This window comes from Patiria miniata, unplaced genomic scaffold, assembly GCF_015706575.1.
Source record: "Patiria miniata isolate m_02_andy unplaced genomic scaffold, ASM1570657v1 HiC_scaffold_5, whole genome shotgun sequence".
NCBI classification, from domain to species: domain Eukaryota; kingdom Metazoa; phylum Echinodermata; class Asteroidea; order Valvatida; family Asterinidae; genus Patiria; species Patiria miniata.
In genome coordinates this window covers 8,242,993-8,253,512 of record NW_024037072.1, presented here as the reverse complement: position 1 = coordinate 8,253,512, position 10,520 = coordinate 8,242,993, and the positions used below count along the sequence as shown (strand labels likewise).

General features: G+C 38.4%; 1 protein-coding gene across 1 annotated transcript; it reads left to right on the top strand.

Moving 5' to 3' along the window:
- The first annotated feature begins 281 nt into the window (after nt 1-281).
- On the top strand, nt 282-9,430 carry LOC119741858 (protein phosphatase 1 regulatory subunit 32-like). Its single transcript, XM_038217778.1, has 12 exons — nt 282-476; nt 2,065-2,325; nt 2,676-2,829; nt 3,570-3,701; nt 5,006-5,066; nt 5,317-5,429; nt 5,798-5,869; nt 6,456-6,557; nt 7,268-7,456; nt 8,060-8,148; nt 8,395-8,559; nt 8,823-9,430. Exons 2-12 carry the CDS (start codon nt 2,102-2,104, stop codon nt 8,923-8,925), a joined length of 1,404 nt encoding a protein of 467 aa, XP_038073706.1. The 5' UTR covers nt 282-476; nt 2,065-2,101; the 3' UTR covers nt 8,926-9,430.
- The last annotated feature ends 1,090 nt before the right edge of the window (nt 9,431-10,520 follow it).

Genomic DNA, 10,520 nt, shown 5'->3' with positions numbered 1-10,520 from the left:
CTGTATTTAAGAAATTGTTGAACAATATAATTAGATGTAATATAAATCGAATCTGCGCAGGCTACAGTATAAAAACAAAAGTTTTCATGGTAAAAAATCCATACGCAAAGTTAAACGATTCCTATAGCTTTTGAAGACATGTACCTTGAAGTATGCTGCGGCAACCTTATGTGTTATCAACCGTTCTCATCGGAACCAGCTTTGGTGACGTCATCAAATTGATGCCATATAAGGAACATGTTAATGAATATGTAGAGCTTATGAATAAAACATGATAAAGTTGTCAATGGCAACGTGTACAAGCAGCTGGAGTGGCGCTTCCGCATATGTGGTCAGTTTTCGGGCGATCGCTTCGAAGTTCGAGCAAAGTATTGCATATTTTACGTTTTTTTATTCACTTAATATTTTTTATTCAATGAATTTATGACATCTTTGCAATATTGACCAGGCCTGGAAGAAGCAAGGTTCATCAAGAGGTGAGAAAAACGAGAAAACGTACTTACATTCGCTTGCATGCATGTCTGATTGTGGAATGTGTCAACAAAGACTGAATCAAAGTTAAAAATGTTATCATGTTTATGCAGACTTTATAATAAATTTTGTGAAAAATACCTAATACTAGGCCTACATTGTAATATTAAAGCATACATGTACATGTTTTTCTTGTGCATACAGGCCAAAGGTTTAGGTTATTGTGCCTCGGCTTTTACTTAAAATTTCCTAAAATGATGCCTTGAAAGTGATGGCATTTGTTTATAATTTATTTTATTTTTTTTCATGTAAAATTGTACGCAGTGGCTATTGTTACGGCAGCCGTAACGCATTTCCCATTTTCTATCGTTACGGTAGACTGCAACCTGGCAACTTTTATAAAAAAAACATGACAAGAAAATATAAAATTAGAAGGAAAAAAGTGAATTTGAACTTTATGAAATTCGGACTTTATTTCCCTTTTAAAAAAAATCCTCCAAAGCCTCAGGTTAGAAAAGGAAAAAAATTCGAGTGCAAAACTGAAATTCGAACCCGCAACCTCGCGGTGCAAAATCCTACCCTCTATCGGCTGAGCTGGCGCACTGCTCGATAAAACGTGGGGAAACAAATAATTATATACCTGCGTGCGTATCAAAAAAAAATCGTAGAGGGCGCTAAACAACGAGTGCCGTAACGATAGCCACTTCGAAAATTGTAATTGATCATTAGCACTGCATCACATCATGCAACAGGTGAAATGAAATGAAATATATTTAAGAGCAATTTATGTGCGTAGATTTGATAAATGTGGACCAAAATTGTCTTTTTTAATTAACCCTTACTAGTCTTACATGGCGCTTATCAATAAAAAAAGCCGTTACACTTACACTAGTTACAGACATGACAGGCCTAAGCAGTCTTTGTTCTTTTTGTTTTTTTAATAGGCCTATGCCTGTACTGTGGAAGAAAATTGTGACATTCTTACCCAACTCAAAAATTAAGTGGAGTTTCGAAACAAAGAATCTTTAGTAAAGTGTGGATTCGGAATTACGAATCCACACTTTGAACACGTCAGACAATTGTTCTCTATAATGAGCATTAATAGGACCGTCTGCGTGAAAATTTCCTTCCGAAATTACCAATGGGACAAATGTTGCAACCTGACGCCACTTTTTTCTCCATATATCTCAATGAAGGGCATTCATTGCAAAAATGATGATAAGACATGAATCTGGGACTGAGAAATATTTCCAATTTTGTTAGGAAATACTTTAAAAAAATTCTTGACTTTCCATAGACTTTGTACACAATCGCGGAAGTGGCGTCAGGTTGCAACATTTATCCCAAGTCTTTTCATCTCCACTCACTGTTAATGCCAATACTTCTTTTGACACAATGGTTTAAGTCGAAGAATACACTCGCAAGTGTGGATTCTTAATTTACGAATTCACTCGGCGCTTCGCGCCTCGTGAATTCTTAAATTACGAATCCACACTTTGTCATGTATTCTCCTTAACTGATTGCCATTATTTGCTCGTATTTTGTTATCAATGAGCAACATTATTTTAAGAAAGAACCATTTTTTCCCAACAGACACACACGTGCACGGTACCGGGCAGGATAAGGAGCCATGGGGCGGCTGCCACACGGCCAGAAGACGGCACACGTCGATGCCAGCAATGGGCCTGACGCAGACATCATGAAGTTCTTCTCGACTTCTTACTCCTCGTCATACGGCAAAGATGGTTACAGTCCTAGAACGGGGAAGCACGTTGGGACAGGGTACCAGTCCAACTTTCGTCCAGGAGTGTACTACAGCCAGCGGATTGATGTTCTGGACAACCCAGCTATGGAGTAAGTGAACCCCCCCCCATGCCCACCCCTACCCCCCCCCCCCAAAAAAAAATAACAAAAAATAAAGATAGAAGGGAATCTAAAGCCTGCATGTCTCTCTGTTTTCCTTCTTTTCCCTCAGGGTTTTATAGTCTAGCCCTTTCTTTAAAAAAACCCTTTCATTTCATTAATAAAACTTTTTCTTTTTGGTTCTTGTAAATGTATATCAATTCAGAATGCTTAAAGATTTAGTCACTACCTCACACAAATACTATTGAATAATTTATTTCATTTGACTATGATGCGAGTCAAATGTCTAACTTGCAAATTTCTAAACGGAAACATATTTGGATTTCTTCTTTTTCAAAAAGGAAACTTCTACGCAAGAATTACACCTCCATCACCAAGATGCACTTCAACCCGGCCCAGGATTCCAACGGTCGCGACCCCTTGCCCTCCAACTTGACCCAGGTCGGCAGTGGCTTTACACGGCAGGACCCCATCACCACACCTACGGTCAACAACGTAAGCCCCACATAAACTTGTACTCAGCTCATCCAATTTCATGTACTGTACCATTTTAATTAAATTTGCTTTGTACTAGTTATCAATATTTCCCAAACTCCTTTTTACTGTTAACATAAAGATTACAGAGGTTCAAGGGCGGATCCAGGGGGGGCTTAAGCGGGCCCCGAACCCCACGCCGTAATTTTTTTGACCCACTTTTTGGGGGACCAAATTTTTTTTGGGCCCCCCCAAAATTGTGTTCTGGATCCGCCCTTGCAGAGGTTACAGATCTAAGATACAGTCAGCCACAACTTCTACATTAAATTAAATTAACCAAATCTCTAGATTTAAGTAAATTCAGTGGCAAATGCATCGGAAGGGGGGGGGGGGATTGGTAATATTTTCCCTTTTGCCACCAATAACCATGGCCACCAGAAAATCAGGACATATCGGGTATCAGTTGCCATTTTGAAAGTAGGCCTACTAATCCAATCCAGGAAAATATAGATTTCAGACCTTTCTTGGGGAAACACGCCCCAATCAGACCCCCACACAATACCTTCTTCTTTCACCCCCCGGACACCCCTTCCCCTAGCAGGGCATGGCTGTAGAACCCTTCGAAAGCCTCACCCCTCCCCTTCCCCTTCTCCCAAACCTGGATCCTTCTGTGAAATTTGATTAATTTACTCCAAAAATGACCCTCGCTTCTTCCCTTCATTACTGTTAAAAATGTGAATTTTAAAATGTTCCAATATTAGGTTCAGCATGTTTGTGTTGACACCCGTTACCACGGTATCGGTCCAACCATCAGCGGCGTTCTGCCCAGGCATAGGCCACTCCTTCACAAGCTTCGATCCAAGGACCCAGTATCTGCCGAACATGCTGCCCATGTGAGTAGAAAGGAAGACTGTTGGGTTGGGAATATTTTTGATTCATTGCGCTTGTATGTGTAACCGTGAAAATAGACACACCATGGGGAACTCGCAGAAAACTAAGACTCAATGGGGATTTACTAACAAAACTAAACTAACTCAGGATCTTGAAAAGGAAAAGGGGCAAGGAGATTGAATTAATAGAGACAACACACTGAAACAGTCTGTTTAAAGGGAATCTACAACAATTGCTTTTGCTTTAATTTTCAGGAATGGATGGATTTTTTTGGGAGGGGGGATGTTGGTATTTTATAGCAAAGATTGATACACTGACCTGTTTAAAGTTTTGTGGTCGTAGATGCTGCAAACAAAAAACATGAACACAAAATCATGTTCTTGTAGTCATGAAATAATGGAGCAAAGGGAACCAGACTAGCTGGCTTGTACCCATTCACGGATGTGTAGTCGACTAAGTAAATTTGGTACATTGGGGGCAGTATTTGGAAAAAGTCAGTTTTTTTCCAACAATGGTCGGCCACCATTGGAAATTGATACAAAAATTCCACCTTTCTTAAAAACGTCAGCACACCAGGTGCCATGATTTTACAAGGTGCTTTACTGTCATGCAATAACAGCCCAGTGAGGTATTTCATAATAATTTGGTAGTTCTGTTTTTTGATCTATCAGAAGGAGCTTTAAGAAGGAGTTTTAAAATATAATAGAAATATTCTGAAATGATAAACACCCTTTTAAATTGCTCTTTCTTTGCTTTTTTTTTTTTTAAATTTCAGCCAGACAAATATTTGAATAGCTATTTTCTAGCAGTACAAATGTAATTCACTTTTTAGAAAGCGATGTCAAAAGAAAACGTCTACCCACATCTAGTTATGGAATAATCACTCATTCATATTTATTAAAGTAATGATAAAATTTGAATTAATTTCAGCCAGACAGTGATTCACACAGATGTTTTTGTTTGTAACAAGTGCAAAGAGCAACCAAAAATAAACGCCTTTATTAAAGGTTTGTGGAAGCCCCAAATGTAGCAAACACGAACGTTTGCTAAGAGGAAAGAATTGAATTTGTTGAAGAACAAAAAGAGAGCCTTATTTAAGTAACATTTTATTCAAAATCCTATCTGGCCTTGGGTAGCAAATAATAAACATTGTAGATTAAAAAAAAAAATAGGTAAATTAATAGCAGTCAGTTCAAGTGAGCAGTTTTAACAGAAATGAGCCACAAACAGCTGGTTTCATTGATTGTTGGAACCAAGAATTAATATATTGAGCAAACAATCATTGATTTTCTTTTGTCTTCTCAAGGGGCCTGGCTTTATGTCAACTGAGTCCAAAGTCCGTTACCAAGGCAGACCAAGCGAGCGTCGTAAGTATTGTCAATAGTAATTGTAGACTTTAAAATAAAAGAATGGACCAGTTAATGTCAGAATTTCAAGAAAGTTGTTTAAATTTAAAACGGAGGACCATTTTGCTCCTAATTGTATTTTCAAAGAAACTGTACGCAGGTTCAACATGTAAAACACTAGTTAAATTTCTGGCACTTTTTTCTTTGTTTTCCTAGGCGTAGCTAAGCATTCATACTATTTTGCGTGTAACAACTCCTCATTGTATTATAGTTGATGTGTCAACCAAGACCGTTGGTAGGAAGGAGGGGTCAGGCTACACACACGCCTACAATGTTGAACCAATCCAATTCCATCCTGGCTCTTCATTCTCCAATGAGCTTCCAGTAAGTACTTTTTGTGGTATGAATATTCAGGATCAGTGCAAATGAGTGGCCAATCAGATTTAATCTCATCTTTCTCAAGTGAGCTCGTAGAAAACTTTCATCAAATGAATATTAATAATTAGGTGAACTCTCAGCGAATCACATTGAATTTCTTCATAGATTGTCTTGTACTAGAACTTCCAATCAGTGTTAACAATCCACTAAGTTCTAAACTTATTTTATATACTTTTTTTCAGTATGTTCAGAGTTTCAGATATTTGAATTCACCATGCATTAATATTTGAAAACTCATCACACCAATTCAGATTTTATAAAATATCTTGAAATTTTCTTTATTTGTAATGAAATTTTTTACATTTCGTTGACAGGGTTTCTACACTGACCGACCAACTGGTGTGAGTGTTATGAAGACGGCATTTTTGCCCTCACAGTATTCAAAGGTAATTATTAAGTAATAAACACTAATAGATATCTTGTCTGCAGTGTACTTCAATATGCAGCATTTAATTTTCTGCCATAAGAAAATTGTTTGCCTTCAATAAAGCTTCTGCTAGGAATAAAACATTTGGCCGTCTGATTTTGTTTGTTTTGTGCATTTGAGGTCAATCTAGTCAGCAAGCAGTTTGCAGAAGTTTTTTTTTATTTTCAGAAGATAATTTCATCCTTCCTCTGTAAATGGCAAATACAACAAGGCCAACCCAGGAGCCAAAATAAATCAAGTGACTGTTTTATTCAGTTGAGTGCTCCCTTCTCACATAAAGCAGGATTGACTGGCTGTGATTGTGATGTAACCCGATACAGCTATGCTTTGGCTGTAGGAGAAAGCCAGCTGTGACTACCAGTCACCTGCTTTTGTCCATTGATGGAATATAACTAGTCACTGCCTATAAAAATATGATCTGAATGTTGGTGACTAACAAGTAGAAAATGAGCCATTAAATGTTAAACCAAACAAATGTTTTTTTAACACTTTATTGGAATATTTTTGTTTATTTATTTTGTTTATTTATTTATTTTTTCCTTCAGGGAGATGAAAAGCTGCCAGTTGTTGCCAACCGATCGGACCGAGAGACCGGCTTCACTCATGAGAAGGCCAAACCACTCTATGTCAATAGGGTCATGAGAGATGTAAGATATCTGCCTAGTACCATAAGAATATTCAAATCACATCTCACAAGTATAATAGGACAGAAGACATCTGACTAGTATCGTAAGATTATCAGACTGATAGTCAGGAGACATATAAGAAGGAGGTATCATAAGAATTTCCAAATGATAGTCACGAGAGACGGAAACTAACTCAAGAGTATCTTAAGAATGCCAAATGATGTTTATATGATGGTAACAATATAAGGATGGTCATGATGGAAGAAAGATTTAAGATATCTGATTAGTATCACAAGAATATCAAATGATGGTTGTGAGAAGTATGAAATAACTTCCTTATATCATAAGAGTATCAACACAATAACAAATTCATATTGAAATTCATGCATATGGCAGAAAAACATATGGAAAAAAATGATTCTTTTTTCTGGTGTCATACTTTTTGCAGTAAAGCTATTATGGGCTTAAAAGCAAAACCCCTGCTTTGAATACTTTTATGAAACCATACAAAAGTAGGCATAAACATGTGTGAATTTTAATGATATTTAGTAAAATTTCCTTAAAATGAAATTTATAAAATGATTTGCTTAAAACTAAAAATACCCAAGCATAGCTTGTGGCTTTCTGAAGTGATGATTTGTGTCATTTTTTTTTTTTCACCAAGATGGCCGTCACTAATTCATTTTATGTCTGCAAACCACCTTTACTCTTATTTTCCCAACTCTATGTAGGCTTACACCACCAATGAGCAAGTACCAGGCGCTGTCGAGAACCGGACAAAGAAAGCCGACCCTGCAGAGTATCTGAACATGACCAACCCCGACAATCACTCCTCCATTACCTCCAAGAGCTTCCTGGGAAAACAAAGACCAGACCCAAGTGAGCATGAACGACTCGGAAGATACTATGTAGGAAACAAGGTGAGAAAACGTACATCCTTGGGGTAGTAGAGGTATAGTTACAACATCTGTGCTGATCACCCTGTCCGTGAAATACTGGTTCTTCATTGAACATGATCTGTTATGAGTCCTTTGTGGATGCTTTCAGATGCTTTTCAGATGATTTCATACCTCAACCGCACTGCTCAGATGTACTTTTTGAGTGCTGGGGAAAAGTTGCCTTTTTTTGTGCTCATTTTTATAGCGGGTCAAATAGGTGAAATATTTGGGAAATTTGTGCTTTTGATGATTCAAACATGGGATTTGGCGCACAGTCCGAACACGTCATGAGAAAGACATTTGGCTATAGGGTTATCACAGATTTGTCCTTTGAACAAATACAGGTAGAATAACAAGCAGTTTTCTGGATAGCTCAGTTGGTAGAGCACGGGAACGGCAATCCGGAGGTTGAAGGTTCAAACCCAGCTCCAGTCAATTTCTTTGTTCAACTTTCTAATTGTTTTTCTGGGAGCTAAGATTTGAAGCTCCCTGCGTTTTGTAGAATCAATAATCATTGAAGCTGTCTGACTAACTTTTTTACTGGAAGAAAAAGACTTAACCTTTTACTAACTTTTATCCTTGCAGGAACTATCTGGCTATAGCGACAACAATGACAAGCCACAAGTCCAGATTCCTATTGAGCCAATGAGGTGGATTACCCACTACGACACAAAGTAAGCAGAGAAATTTATTCCCAAGTATTTTTTCAAGCACTACAATAATCCATTGGAAATCTGTTACAAACAGACGCATCTTGTTAATATATATTAGTAGATATGTTGTTTGCTGCTGGCTTTCTTTTGTATTTGTGTGCTTAACCTGTAATTTTGTTAAGCAACATTTTTGCATTAGCAGCTCTGAAATTGGGGCGTGTACAAAAATATTGTGAAATATTGTTCATCTTGCTCTATTTTTTTCAGATTCTACAACATGAACCCTAAGGGTAAAGCCCGAGCCGGCCGTACGTTTGGCAACGTCATGGATCAGCTCCCTGATGGGTTCACTAAGAGCACGGCCGTGCATTCCTTTGGTCCGGAGTTGGACTCTACAGCTCAGCTCAGGCAGCTCCATCCATACGTAGCAAGGTGAGGTCAATATTTCATGTACAGTACAGCGCGTCCCAAAATACCCGCAAGTTTTTTTGGCGAGGCTCTAGCGTCCGTGCGGAAACACGTACCGCCATTTTTTTTTTACCACTTTGAAGCTTGGAATCTTAAGTTCATCCCTGGCGAGTATTGGTCTGATATTTAAAAGAGTTTTAAAATCATTTATTTTGGTCAGAATAAGAGCTCAAATAACCACTAAAAATGTTGATTTTACCCTTTCCCCCCATTTATTTTCCACTCAGGAGCATCAAGGCACGAGACACTTACTACGATGACCACACCCATGACACCAAGAGACACATCAGCTTCAATACCAATATCCCTCAAGTCCTAGCCAGCGTCTAAGCCAGTCAGTCCTGCCTCAGTAGACCGATCCATTTAGCTCCACCCACTGCCCATGTGTTGGACATTAATCTAGGCTGTGATTGGTCAAAGTGTCATGGGGGCGGGGCTTAATGGATCGGTCCATTCACTCCCTGATGGGTACAGATTTTAAGTTTCCTGCTTTAACCAATTACCACCTGTACTACATTGTACTACATTGTACTACATTGTATTAATTCCCTAATGAATGCATAAAACCATAGAGTGCTGGGGCAGTTTGGGCAGTACAAGTGACTTATGGGTTAGAGAGATTATTTGTAAATTTTGTGATGTTTATGGTTAAGGTATACATGTATTTGCAAGACAGGTTCAACCTCACTTGTATAATGCTCATTTTCACACTGCTGGTCCAAATTGCATCAATTTCATTTCTTAACCCTAACTCCCTAGCATCTTTTACTAGGAACTGGACCAATTCAACCAAAATACATCAATCACCGTGCGTCTAATACAAAACTGTACATGACATAATGGAATCCACCACTGACGCACTGGTTGACATTCATGGACTTGCTACACATGGCTTTTATCACAATAGCAGTACAGGAAGCTAGGCAAAACCAATCGGAGACCTCAAGCACTGCTTCAGGCCATTAGGCCCAAGTCCATCATACTCCATCAATATTTAGTTACGCCAGGCCTTCTGAACCAAGTCCCCCAAAATCCACCAAAATGGGGGGGGGGGGGGGGGGGGGATTTTGATGGAGTTGGGGTGGTTTGGGCTATTAGGTAGTGAGATATTTGCTTGCTCTCTTTCATAAACTTCAAAGTGTTTTTTCCCTTCAAAATAGGAAATGAAAGTTGACGTGGTATTTCTATCTTTCTGGAAACTGCTAGTAGTGCGCAAAAACCAACAAGATCATTGTTGGTTCATCCTGAGAACTAGTCTTGATAACACCCCCTTTTGTCATTGAGAACCAGTGGAGCAAGGTGTTTTAAGTGAATGCTGATCTATATGCATGTGGGTCATTCTATATATTTAGGGTCCACAGGCAGACATTGTCTTGTCCCTGTTACCTTGGAACTTTGTAATTTGCCATTCAAGTATCATTAAGAATGACATCATTAAGAACGATTGTTTTATGTGTTGGGTAGGTAGTTTGCCATTCACATTCACTCTTGGAGAAGGACTGCATTAAGGAGTGCATCAGAATTATAAAAATCATTGCATTAGATGTAACAGGGACAGCAAAAAAGTGGACCCAAATTGTTGCGTGACCAGGCGCAGGCAAAAGACGTAGGGAGAACAGTAATTTGGAGGGTACAAGAAACACCAGTGCGACTCTTTATTCAGACTTTTCTAGCAACAACACAGGGATCGCCAGAGGGCGCCCTAATCATTTCTTGTTTACATTCTGTCTTGCAACAAAAATTTAAAGAACGACCCATATGGTTTCAAACTGTTTAAATTTCATTGTATTTGTAATTGGCAGTGCCGTGTTCATCAAGCATATTAAACAGAACAGATGCGTTTCAACTCTAGAGATGCTTCTTAAGAATTCACTGTACCTATAATCATCAAATGGAATTTTTTTATTCCAAATTCTTAATAATTT